The sequence below is a fragment of the Trachurus trachurus genome, assembly GCF_905171665.1.
Source record: "Trachurus trachurus genome assembly, chromosome: 15".
NCBI classification, from domain to species: domain Eukaryota; kingdom Metazoa; phylum Chordata; class Actinopteri; order Carangiformes; family Carangidae; genus Trachurus; species Trachurus trachurus.
In genome coordinates, this window is record NC_139906.1 from 13,012,371 (window position 1) to 13,026,819 (window position 14,449).

Here is a 14,449-nt window from a genome sequence, read left to right on the forward strand (position 1 = left end):
CTGACATTCTTTCCTTCTTTCCTATAGTTTTGACACCATGACTGTTGTTGCTGATCAGGCCAAACTGTGTGTGATTTAAAAAAGAAAGAAAGAAAACGACCTTGTTTACAAAACGTGGCGGCCTTAAGGCGCAGGCCGACCTCTCCACTGACACACACCACTAACACACTTGATTTTGTCCACATGTCCACAACTGCTGACACGATGATGTGCAATATACACTGAATGAATCCACCAAACCGAGAGAGAGAGAGAAAAAAAGTTTTGTTTTGTTTTGTCATCTGGTCACTGACGAGGCTTTGTTGTCATATTTTTTTTTGTTTATTTGCTGTATGAAGCATCTGACGGGGACAATCAAGACACTCTAAGCTGTAAAAACGACCCCTGTAGCTTTATGTTTTAGTTTTAGTGATTCTCAGCCCGTGGTCCCTTCACGCGGACACCTCCCTCAAGCACAAGTGTGAGCTCCAGTTGTCTCTTGATCTACTTTGTGTTTTTTGGAACAGGAGCGCCAAGATATCGACTACACTGGTGTATAAAATATGTAAATGTATATATTTAATGAGGCGCTGGGAGAGGAGCTGCAGCTCGCAGCTTCTCCTTTGTACAGTTGAAAAAAAAAAACAACGTTTTGATATTGTATTGCTGAACCATGTTGTGAAATAAATGGAGAATATTCCTTACATTTTAGGACATTTTTGTACGTCTTCTTTTTCTGTGGTGACGCGAGGGATTTAAATGGAGCCGTTTTCTAATCAAAACATATTTAAAATATTTTTTTCATGCAACATCCAGAAATAAAATACAAAAATGTACGCACCAAGAATTGTAAATATTATTTAAAGTAGAAAGTGATTGGACAGATAAAGCATCAATATGATAATTGATACATGACACAAATACACACACACTCACTTGTGCAGGTGGGTTTCTGTAATCATCTTGGTGTTATGCACTTTAAAAACGTTATTTTACATAAAAAGTGGCTCGGTCAATTAGATGCGTAATTGCCACCATCTTGCCAAAATGATGGGTAATGTATTCAGAAGAGGACATTACTCCCTGAGTATGAGCTGCTGTCTTTTGGCCTGTGTGTGTGTGTGTGTGTATGTGTATCTCTCTCTGTGTGTGTGTGTGTGTGTGTGTGTGTGTGTGTGTGTGTGTATCTGTGTGAGAGAGTATGTGTGTGTAGTAGTTTAGTTAGTGTCAGTGTGAGGTGAGCTATGACAGATATCACCGCTTCACTATTTTGGTGTTGCTACAAACCGTGAATGTTGCTGCCAGTCCATTCTTATTTTATTTTTAAGCAAATAAAAAAATGTTCAACCTTAATTTTCTTGTATAAAAGAATAGCAGTGATGATATAATTTTTTTTTTTCAGTAGTGAAAATTATTTTAAGATAAAAAAAAACAAACAAAAAAACACATTTGAAAAGCGTTTTTTCTTCTTCAATTATTTCGGCTAAATTATGACACAGTGTCTCCACAGGTATAAACCTTGTATTGTTCTACTGGCCCATAAACGGAATAACTTTGAGAAAAAGAGAGTACATTTTCAAACTACAGGTAAATAATTGAAGTGGTACTTTGTAACACACGATCCTACAGGTGTCACTGGAAACTTGACGCGACTTTATCTCAACAAAGACTTGTGCTACATTAACGTCAAATTAAAATGTTACAATTATAACATGAAAAACTAATCCTTTTTGCTTCAATACTTTCCTCAAATAAGAAACTGATTCCTGCAACTTGCTCCAAGATTAATTAATATATTTTAGAAAATAAGTAGAAAATGATAATGTTGCATTATAGAAATAAAATAGCTTAAGCTCGTGATTATGGTTTAGATTTCTAATTTTAATGTTTTTTTTAAAAAATCACAAAGCTATTGATCCATATGTTTGTTTGAGAGGTAAGGCAGATTGATCCAGTTCCTTCATCTACCGTTCCTACTCTTATTTTTGGTTTATTTAATTTGTACTTTATTTTATCATTATTGGATGTTTCCGACCCAGAGTCACACCGGAGCAGTGCGGGTCCAAGGGGGAGGAGCCTCTGTAGAGTTGGGCACAGGCACAGTGAAATGACACTCAGTAATAAGTAATAATTAATAATTTATCACAAAATGAAATAATGTTTCATTCCAGGGTGCAGTGCTTTATTTCAACGCATTTTTTGTTTTTGAGTCTGAGGAGGATCTACCTTCAGCCTGGCACCAGGTGACATGCAGGAACTGATACAACCTGCTCGTGCACGGTCCCTTTAAATGACAGCAGCGCTCAACAAAAGCCTGATTCATTCCCAGTTTACACAAAGTGCGTTTTACTTGGAAGCAGATGAACCATTGATAGTTTGAGGACAGTTTCAGGAGTTTCTGCATGCAGGGGGAAAAAAACAAAAACAAACTTACCCAAGCAGGAGAAACATTTGGCTATGACACAGGAAATGAAAATGATATTCATAATTGAACAAAATAAAATGTTGTGTCAAGCTCAACCGTGATTCACGTACATTTCTCAGTCGTAGTAACCTTCTCTGTTTCCATCTGTGGCCTCATACAGTTATTGGAAATGAATCAGTCAGCTATAAACTCCATATGATGACCTCATCAAGAGACAAAGGGTTCATTCAAATATCGTCAGATCACCCAAAGTATCGACGCGCACCTACCGCGCACACTCAGCACGGCCCCATTACTGCAAATTAATAGATTAGTATGGCATTATTCCTCTGGCACGTATCGATCTGCAAACGTCTGCAGCACATTGCGTCAAGTTAAGAGCAACGTTCAGGCGCGGGCCGCTCTCTCTCGGTTCAGCTTATGACCTTGATTTGCGCGCATAAATTGAAAAAATTACCACTCGATAATTTCCATTTGTGCGACATCTTTATGTAAAGGAGAAAAGGGAAGCGGGGGGCCAAAATCAGATAAAGTACATTTGCAGGGACAGGGGCAAACGGACGTGACCGGGGGAGCGCGCTCGGTGTATTACATTAAAATGGAGAGCTGAATGGGTAAATTTGAGCCCCCCCACTCCTCCTCCTCCTCCTCACTATCATGGGTTTTAGTGCCAGTTTGGAAACACACAAGTGGCCCCGACCACCACCTTGCACAGTGCTATAGCCTCTTCTCTGTATCTGCTTACATCTGTGTTGGACTATTGAAGTTTTGCACAGCTGCTTAAAAGGTGCATGAAGAGATTATAGCATTTTATGCAAGAGGTTTTATCATAGTGGGAATCTGATGAAGAGGGTCTTCTTCACCATGACAGAAATCTAACTGGTGCATTAACAGACTGATATAAGCTGCCACATCTGTAGTAGTAGATGCTTTCTGTTGGTATAGGATCCCGAGGCCACACAGAAGTGACACCTCACGTCACGTCCATCCAAAACACTCACGTGTTTTTTGAACAACTCTCTCCTTTTTTTTTTGGTGACACTTTGGTTGAAGAGGAAGTCTTGTTTTAAAACCCATCCCATTTGCTTTCCTGATTGAATGCGAGCATCAGATTTTCATCAAAGTTCTATTAAGTGAAACATAGGTTGCGGGGCACCGTCTGATTGGAACAGTTTAAATTTTAATTGTGTTTTTAATTTGACATATAGTTGCTGTGAAGAATGACACTGAAACGCCGAGGGGCGGTCGATTTTCTTAATTTCTCCCCGAGGAATTGATGAGTCTATCAGGGCAGTAGATTGGAAAGCCATTAAAACTCAATGGTTAGGTTGTTAATTGGAACTTGATGGATAGGAGCCCTTGGATAGGCTGTACTGATCCAATCTTCCTGACTTTGTGTTTTCCAATAAATTACCCAGTTCATTTCCACACTCAGATTACATAAATTGTACACCTCCAGGGCTTGGGCGCTCTGCTTGCGTTTACAACTCTCTCTCTCTCTCTCTCTCTCTCTCTCTCTCTCTCTCTCTCTCTCTCTCTCTCTCTCTCTCTTCCTCCCTCCCTCCCTCCCTCTCACACACACGCACACAAACGCCCCATGAAAAAAGAGCAGGCCCCGCTTTCTTGAATGAAAATCGAAACATAATCAACGTTTATACTTAGAAAATTTATTGATATCATTTTCTCTGGTAATTTCCTTATTTTAGACTTGGACACGCCATATATCATAATACACACGTGTAAAGGGTCTTTGTTTAATATTTATCGAAGCTTGATTCCCAGATCAAAGCGCCTCATAACTTCATCTGTCTTTCTCAGACCTTTCTCTCCTGCTAAAGATCTTGTTCTGTTATTGCGGTAGGGCGGCCATACACCACCTATCATTGTGATAGAGCACGAACTTAGGCCCACTCCTTCGCTGCTGCGTCTGGGCCCTCGGTGGGCAAAACGCACGGATCAACATTTCCATATAGGCTGCTAATAGGAGGCTGAGCCGCGCTGCTCGGCCTGTGCCGGCCTATATAAACGCCAACTCTGAGGCTCTGACATAAAAACACGGCTGCGTAAATCATGCCCCCCCCTCTTGCAGCAGCACAATAGCAGCCTGTTATGTCCACTATCTCTATGATGAACTAATCTCACTTTGCAAAAGTCGTCTAAAAGTGATGAAGGCGGCTCCACCGACAAAGGTCTTTGTTGGAAAAGAGCGGCATATAAAATAAACCCATTTAACTGTCATTGCAGATTTCACGCCTTATGTGTAACCACCATAAATCCAGCATCCGCCCCGACTGCCCTCATATATTTACCCCCACCCTTCAGTAGAAAGCCTCCCCTGCGCAAGCGTTTTGTTAAGATCGTTTAGCAGCTGCTGGCCCCGCTGCCAGTTGACGATATTTACTCGTGGATCCAGATGCTGTCTGGCCACTATGATGATGATGATGATGATGATGATGATGAGGGTAATGATGACGACAGAATCTGGTATCATCATCATCATCATCATCATCGTTGCCTTCCTCATCCTGTTTCAACACCGAACGCCGGTTATGCGTCTTATACCGGGGGAAAAAAGCACTGACATGATGATTAAAGCTGAACCATTTGTAATGTGTCTGTGGCTCCGTCACAAAGCACTAAAAAGAGGGATAATGCGCCCGAACCGCCGGCTCGAGCCCCGCAGCTGTCCCGCAGCCAGACACAACCAGAACACACACACACACACACACACACACACACACACACACACACACACACACACACACACACACACACACACACACACAGCATGGGTGGTGAAGAGGTGGGAGGAGGGTGGTGGTGTTGGGAAGCGCGCCCCCTCCTCTAACAACACACACACACACACACACACACACACACACACACACACACACACACACACACACACACACACACACACACACACACACACACACACACACACACGCCTGCATGCACGCACTCAGCCCCCACCACCTCCAATCAATTAGTCAATCAATTAGCCGGCCTCCACTCCAACGCGCGGTCATCACGAGGCAGATTAGCTCAGTAATGATCAAATTAATTCTTAATCGCAGATAATGGACGCGGAATGAGTTTATTATTTTCAGGAAAAATGAGTTAGGCCTCTGTATTAGTTCCAAGGCTGCAGGCCTGTTACCGTCACCCCCACCAATTTAACATATATAGGATAATAGAAAAAAAGACGACATGACAGATCAGGCCATCCTCAGCTCACTGAGCCTTGTAGAGGATGCACAGATAACAGACATGTTGCCTGTTTTTTCTCAACATGAGATCTAAGCTATATAAATCTAAAGATCATAAAGTAAAGTGTCAATATTTAAAGTTATTTCTCACATATCTTAATGAATGTGACCATTTAGTTGAAATATCTCAGGATTTATCTGAAAGATTCACAACAACATTTTAATTATATCAAATCCATATTAACCCACACACAATTATAGCCTATTGATTTATTTATAATATTAATTTGATTTGAAATAGTTTGGATATGCCATATTGTGTTTGTTTAGGATAAATAAATGAAAAGCAAAGGCTGCAGCTGACCGTGCAGGCTATAAATATTACTGTAACTGGTCCAAGTGCAGCTGAATACAGGAATGAAGCACCGCTGGTCGTCCTCGGCTCTCTCGCTCTCCCCGGGACCTTGACAGGAGTTTGAAATTTCCGGGCTCGTGTTGGCGCCTGCGATTGGCCCAGGAGGAGCTTACCTACATGCAAATGAAGCAACGCAACCTTGCTGCCTCCGATCCAGAGCGTAAGGAGGAGGACCAGGAATACACTCATGTTCCCCGAGCTCTAGAAAAAACACCTCAATGTTAAAACTCCACAATTAAACAGACTAGTGGGGGGAAAAGAGGACAAAAGGCGCTTTCGTAAATTTTTACGCACCAATCGTGTAGAAAGCAATAACGGAATACAAGGGCGACAGACAGATTCAGTCAATACTTCAATACTGTTATGAAGCAGCGAGAATGAGTAACGCAGAAGACAGCGGGAGCAAGTGCTCGTCGGGCCCAATTTCCAGCTTTACCATCCAGTCTATTTTAGGCACGCCGTCCGATGCGCCGCGCTCCGGGACCAAGGAGCTCTCCAAGGGGCCGCCGCCACCGCCGCCGCGGAGGCGCTCGCTGTCGGTGTCCTCCGAGGAGGAGTGCAGCGGCGGAGAGGACTCGGCAGACTGCTTCTGCTCCGACACGGGTCACAGCGAGCCATGCACCCAGCACCAAGCGCACAACTTCTGTTTAGGTGAGGATTTTATCATTTTTATTATTTTTATCATCATGTTTATTATTATTTTTTATTATTATCTAGGAATGGAAGCAATTAAAAGTGACAGGAAAAAGGGAACCATGCTGTTATTTTGACATTAATATACACTTACTGATAGCTTTTTAAAATAATTTATTTACAATAAATATCATAGAAGTAGGCCCACTTAGTTCTTTTTTTTTTTTTTTTTTTGAAAAGTGAAATTAGCCAGGACCTGTGTGTTTTGTTTTTGTTTGCACTTCAGCTCACATTTCATTAGCTGGTGGCTGTGACACTCACACAGCAGCTCATCCACCTCCACTTGTTTGGTTTGTTATGTGCAGACCGTCATCGCGGCAGCAGCAGCAGCAGCAGCGGAAGAGTGGAAGGTCGAATAATTAGCCCTCTGTCTTTCCTCTCATTTCAAATTTAATTGAGCCAGCTAATTGATGAAACATGTTTCCAAAATGGCTGCACTACACGTCGTCAATTGAGCGTTAAATAGAGCGGGGATTTAATTAATAGCTTACTGTACACCGAGCGTACTCATGCTGGATTGTTTGTTTAAAAAAAAAAGTCACCGGCTTTCAGCTGTCCATTTAGAGAGTCAGAGTTCACACTTTACCAACTCTCAAACTGAGTGACACACTGCAGGCGCAAAGGAGTTTTTTTCAGTGTACTGTTTGAAAAAGCGTGATGAAAAAAAAACACTGATGTGTTTATCGCTCCTGATACTGATCTCCTCCCTCTCTGCTCCCGCTGCGTTCAGGTCCCGCTAAAGGACTTCTGTCTGGAAACGACGGGCTCGCGCGGCGGCCGCACCTGCCGCAGCCTCTGCTGCAGGATTATAAGGAGGAGCAGGAGAGACCGTGCCATCAAATGTCCCCTCTGTCGGAGGAGAGGCAGTCGGACGGTGCGGACAAGCAGGGCAACTCGGCCAAGAAGAAGACGCGCACGGTTTTCTCCCGGAGTCAGGTGTACCAGCTGGAGTCCACCTTCGACATGAAGCGCTACCTGAGCAGCTCGGAGCGGGCCTGCTTAGCGTCCAGCCTGCAGCTGACCGAGACTCAGGTCAAGACGTGGTTTCAGAACAGGAGGAACAAATGGAAACGGCAGCTCTCAGCTGAACTGGAGGCGGCCAACATGGCCCACGCCTCCGCACAGACACTCGTGGGGATGCCGCTGGTTTTCAGAGATAACTCCTTACTGCGTGTTCCTGTTCCGCGGTCTATCGCCTTTCCGACGCCCCTGTATTACCCGGGGAGCAACCTGCCAGCGTTACCTTTATACAACCTGTACAACAAGATTGAGTATTGATTGACTATGTTCACCACTGCAGTCCACGTAAAAAAACGCATTACAATACAATACAACATTCTTATAAGTGTCTCCACATAACCCTTGTATATTAATTGTATCACTTTATTTGTTGAGGAAATTCTTATTATGCAGCAGCTGTGTCTCACAAGAAAGCAATCAAGCTTCCCTATATGTATAAAATACACCATGTGTATAATTAATTATAATAATTTTGTACTTTTATTTTATTTCTCTTTATCCGATAAAAACATTGGAGTTTAGCCTTCATATCACATTCAAGAAATATGGACTCCACAAGAAATGCTTTCACACCGTTTTTAGTCATTATTGGTTTGCCAGTCATATTCCAAAGCATCAGTCATTTTTATTTCACCTGACAGGAACCATAATGCTGACAGGAAAAAAAAAGCAAAATCCTTCCATTTAAGGAAAAATATCATTGTTTCTATTGTAATTTAGACCTTCAATAATAAACTTCTCATTCAATAAATTTTCTATTTCAGTGAAAATGGGGCTTGCTTGGTTTTATTTTTATATTATGTACTGTTTTTGTGTACTTACAGTAACTGCTGACATATTTGCATTTTGAACACGGGAGGTAAACACTCGAAGCAACTGCAAACGAGGCTCATGTTGGATTTCACTGTGTGTTGACACTTCCTGTCCGCTGAAGAGCAAACAAATGGTGCACAAACAAACATTTTAATCAGAAGACTTACTGCTGTCATAATCCGTGATAACCCCAGGAGTGTGATATTGTCAGAGATGAGTGGAGAACTTTTTGCTGAACAGGTGCAGTTATTCTCACCTGTAGGGTTTTATCAGAGGTCCTTTAAACTGAGAGCAACTGGGCTTTCACTGTGGAATAAACCTGGCATGAATTAACATATACGACATGACGGTTTATACAGTACTTTACATTCCTGCTGGCTCACACACATCACGATATACCTGTTATTATTGCATCAGGTTTTTAGCTTGTCAGGCCCTCCACAGGTGCGTCCTAATTGCAGCTTATATCTGTGGCAGTAAAAGGATTTTTTTTGTCTGGGTGCAATGTGAGGTGTGATTGTGTTTTCATACAGTTACTTCTATATTTGCCTGATTCCTATATGCAAAGGAGTTCACAAACAACAATATACAATACTACACATTTCATTGTGACCTTTTTTTTTGTTATATCTTGAATTTAGATTTTTAAAAACACTGCAGCTGATCTGATTGTGCTGCCTTGTAACACACAGACATGTAATGCATACATAGGTAACTAAGAGGTAGATAAAGGGAGGAAAAGTGAGGCACACTATCACAAGCCAATTGTGCCTTTGGGCGGGATCTTCTCTCATTTGAAGTCTGCCTCCTATGGCTCTGGAGCATCAGGGCCTTGTAAGAGGAAACCTATTAAAGAGGCATATTGTCAAAGTTCAAGACTCTTGCTGTCATTAATCGAAGCCGTTCTCCTTTCTCCATCTGCGTAATGAATTACTGTATCAGTTACACTCTGAATTCTGGACGCCACAAACAGAAATGTCCGAGGTTAGTTTAGATTTCCGGGGAGCAAAATCAATTCACACACTTGTCAAAGTTCGGTTTATTAATTCATAACAATCCAGTCCATGCAAATACAAAACACAAGCCTGAACAGACCCACACAGACCTGCAGACATGTGCACTCATTTCCAGGCACACATGCAAACACACACACACAAATCCAAATGTCCCGTGGTTGATGGGGAGCGATAAAACTGTGTCATTTGGCAGCTTTTCTTGGGTGTCATATCATCTACAAGGGACCCCCACTCCACCAGCAGCAGCGCCCACCCCAACCCCTTCTACCCATCCCACCAATCTCTCACTGTGTGCTAATGGCTACATTACCTAGCAGAATCATGACTAGCCAGGCTCTGCTGCCCTGCAGATTATGCCTGACCCAATTTCTGCAACAGCCGCCCTGTGTTTCTGGGAAAATGGATAGCGTTAGACAACAGCAGTGATTTATGGGTAACTCCGGCACCAGCGAAGAGGTGAGGTGCAGGAGGATGAATTTGTGACAGATAGGAGAGAGAGAGAGAGCGAAAGAGAGAAAGGCAGCAGATAGAGAGAGGGATTGGGAAGCGTAACGCTTATGAAAAGGAGCAATAGCTTTGGTTGAATGAAGCTGTTTATTAGTTTCCAAGTGGTCATTATGTCATCAGGTGTGACGGCAATGCGCCGCTCTTTTGGATGGATGTTTGCACCCCGCTGACTTGTGGGAAATCTGCATGACCTGTCACCTGAGGTTGTTTGATTTACAAGACAGGGAGAGAGAGAGGGAGAGGGAGAGAGAGAGAGAGAGATGTGTGTGGGGATGCGGCGACGAGGAGCAAAGAAGAGAATAAGAGGCAGAGGGAGAGAAAGTGAAAGAGAGGAATAGGTGGGAGGTAGAGGAGGGGGTTTGATGTAACTATGTATCACTGCAATGGCAGGTGTGAATTACAAATTTTAATAGCAGGGCAATGAAAATGATTTGAAGTGGTTTAAACTGCAAAGAGACAGCGACTGGCATGGTGATGAAGATTTGTTGAGATGATGTGTTGTGCCTTAGGATTCATCAAACCTGCCTGGTAAGGTGAAAAGCAAGTGTAATTCACTCTGTGGTATAATTTATGATGGGAGTAATGGAAACTGTGGGCTACACACAGTGTGGAGAGGGAGAGGCAAAGACAGAGAGCACTGAGCAAATTGATTCTCAGGATAGTTTTAGAGCATATTTACAGGATCATAATGAATTGTACTAAAACCCGCAGATATCACCTCTTTTACATCTTCAGATAAAAATGATGGCGATCAAAACTAACTTAATAGAGACTCCATTAAATTTAAACAGGCTGAAACAACATTATCCATCGCTTTAGTTTTTTAAAATTTATAATGTCCTCTTCTAATATATTAAGATCTTTTTTTTTTTTTTTTTTACATGATTCATCCCTTCATCATTTATTTGGATGATGCTTTTCAACTACCTCCCAATATATTTACAGTCATTTGATTTAAAGAGCGGGTATATGGGCTTCATATTAGAGTGGGAGGTTATGAAGTTTAACACCACGAGCAGATGCAGAGCCCTGGATCTGCCTCAAGACAAGAGTTTTAAAAGCGATCGCGATGCATTAAGCCAGACAACTCTCAAGACCTGTTTGCTCCCTAAATGAATTTGAGGGAAGCGTAACAAGGTTTTTGAGGCAGGCCCTGTCATCCGCTGGCTTTAACCAGCTTCTGTATTTATGGGTTAATGGTTAAAAAGGAGAGCTTGGACCAGAAGTGATTTTTCATGATTCTGTTTTATATCAACTGGAAATGAAGGAGCTGAAGGGAAATTGTGTTTGCCCCCCCACACCCCACCACCCTGCCTCTACCCATTCTCCTTAACAGAAGAGAGGAATACAATACAAGGCAAAGAGAAATGGCAAATGTAGCATATGGAGAAATTATTTTAAGTAAAATAAGGAAAGATTTTGGCTCACTTCAAAGATGCTTCCATAATAGCAAAGCAAATGGTTTAGGAATGGTTGGGAAAACGGCATAAAAACATTACGATATAACAAGATTTGAATGAAAATAGATTTTTCCATTTTGTTAAGTCAAAACCAAAGATCTGCTTTCAGTCATCTGTCATCTTTTGAGATGTTACAACTCAAGGTCAAACACAAGCTGCTCTGTTATTTGGGCCACAATGAAAACCTTTGCTCCTCCAAGTTAAAACTCTACAAGAACAATATTTAACAAAAATTTGAATTAGGGCTGTAATGGCAAAATGCATCACGCTTCATTGTTAAATTATCAACCATTTCTTGAACTGCCAGTTTTGAAGCCCCCTTCACTGTCCAATATGCATCAAACTATTATAGGGTACGGTGCGTGTGCACTCGGCTATTACTGTAGAGATAAGTCCATTAGCATTACCTTTGACACTATAATGGATGTGAGATACAATTTTCTGCTCTCCATTTTGTATTTGTAAGGATAATAGGGGGATTATCTTGAAGGCCTTATGCTACACACTCAAGAGTCAGACCACATGGAGGACGGAGAGCTCTGCAACAGTTGTTTTCACATCCTCCCCTCTCTCCCTCAGCCCTTCCCTCTGCTCCAAGATCCTCTCAGAGAGAGGCAGGGAAGATAAAGCATGTCATTATTCTATTAAAGACCTACAATTTTTGTAATGGGACTTGCAGCGGTCGGCAGAAGTGCAGGCAGCTTCTTCAATATCCTGGACATTATTTGCTCGTTTAGTTAAATGATGTTTCTAATTCCCTCATAATTACTTGTAATGAGGCTGTCTCCCTCGTTTTGATGCGGCTACATCTTAATACAGCTTGGCATTCTTTTTTAGGGATAATTACCTCTCATGAGGCCGGGGAGCAAGGCTGGGGTTTGTTGTGTGCTGCACACGTGGCAAATTGGCTTGTTTCCTGCCATCTTGTCTTCCTGCAAATTGGTAAATTAAGTTTCTCGGCTGGAGCATCAGAACTGTTAAGTTTGCTTTCTTGGCTCCTTGAAATGATTGGCCGCGCTGACGGGGAGATGGCTGCATATTCTGTGTTTTGTCCCATTAACTTTGTTAGACAATTTATTTTCACAGTATACAGCAAATGTTAGAGGAGCTGAATGTTGGAGCAATAAGAAAATATTGTAAGGGGAGCAGTTCAGATATTATTTGTTTTCCAGGATCGCAGGGGAACAAAAATAATCCCTTGCTATGAAATCATTCACCTGCACAAATCATTCACTTTTAAAGACAAAAGCTTAAAACAAAAATTTTAAACTACCTATTGAACAACGTTTAATATTTTGTTCGCAAAGAACTGAACACTGGTAGTAAACAGCCCACGTTTGGGGGATTTATCGTCATCCTACCAGACAACAATAGTACCATAAAATACAGCTGCACAATCACTGTGTCAACAAAGTCAGTGGGGAGTTCCTTAATTTTTGTATAAATGATATAATCGAGGGAGACCGTTAAGTTTTATTTCAAAATCACAGGAGTAATAACAAAAAAATACATTTGAAAGTTTGCTTTGGAGGGTTTCACACGACATAAATAATATGTATGACCTCAGTCTTCTCTCTTCCTGTTTGCCTCAGTTTGCAGACCTGTCTGTGTTGTCCCTCTGAAATGATCCAGCTGCCGTACTCCAACCGCAGCCGTCGCAGGGTTGGCTGAGGGGTTTTTATTTCTAAGTGCTGATGTGTCGCAGACAGTTTGGCTCTACAAGGGCCTGTTATACGCCGATTAAAGAGAGGGAAGGAGTGCTCCCGCAGGGCGGCCTTGTACATTTACCCTGACCACAAAAAGGTCTAACGTTTACGCCCCGGTGCTGACATGACCTTCAAACAAGGTCCCTCTGCTGCCTGGGTGGATACTGGAACTGTCTGGAGGAGACCTGCAGTGAAACTAACAGACAGGAAGAAATCATATCTTTTATATCAGGAATGACCTGTCTGCCATATCCTGTGAAATTAGAAGATATGGCTTTTATTGGGAAATACTGGAAAGGGATAGTTATTTTTCACACTCGCGTGTATATGGCAAAAAGGCGATTGTGATTTTCCAAAAGCTTTTGTCAGTTTCAGTGAATGTTGGAACGTGATATAAGAACGTTTTTTTCTCTCTCCATTAAAATCACCCACATTGAACAAACTGACAAACACAAAGAGCCTCTAAATAATTCAGATTCAAATCCAGTCATCACTCCTCTGTTGGTGGGAGACAAATATGTCAGCGGCTTTTGTTTTTATTTGTGAGAGCGCGGGCAGATTCTCAAGTGATCCTCTTGTCTTTTGCTGGGTCACTGATCTGTTTGTTATGAGATTTGATATTGAGCTCTTTTTAATATGGAGAGTTGGGATCTCTTTGTAAGGACCAAGTGGTCTCTTTCAGCTGCAGGGGTCTGGTGTATAGAGAGATGATCTGTCACTTCAGACTGAGACTGACTGCTGACCACATAGCCCGCAGCACAGCAGCAGGGAGCACAATGAAAGCAGCACACTATCACCTGACAGCTAATTAGGGATCACTCCCCTGGAAGGGAATACATTGTCTTTGAGGGAATGAGCAAGAGGTTTCTAAAATCCGTGTGAAGTGTCAGTCAAAGCCACAAGCCACCTGCAATTTCTAAAGGCAGCTCTTTGTAGAGAGCTCGCTTGATTTACTGATATTTTTGGTCACCATCAGTACGTTGTTAATGTTCTACCAAATGATGTTAAAAATAAAGCGACCTTGCATTAGAGAGCTAAATATAAACTGTTTTGGTTTGGCTGTTCATAAGAGTAAATTAAATGTAGAGCTTCATACCACAATCTGTTTTTAATCTCACAATTTAGCAACTCCAACTGTCCCCAGTTTTGCCAGTTGTGCACAATGAGTGTGTGTGGGCGCGTGCACACATATGCACATACAGCAGT

At 42.1% G+C, this 14,449-nt stretch overlaps 1 protein-coding gene across 1 annotated transcript; it reads left to right on the forward strand.

Moving 5' to 3' along the window:
• Positions 1 to 6,405: 6,405 nt before the first annotated feature.
• hmx2 (H6 family homeobox 2) lies at positions 6,406 to 7,999 on the forward strand (the record flags this gene model as incomplete). The annotated part of the gene is made up of 2 exons (XM_083987603.1): positions 6,406 to 6,679; positions 7,452 to 7,999. The coding sequence occupies 2 exons, from the start codon at positions 6,406 to 6,408 to the stop codon at positions 7,997 to 7,999; spliced, it is 822 nt and encodes a 273-aa protein (XP_083843729.1).
• Positions 8,000 to 14,449: the final 6,450 nt, after the last annotated feature.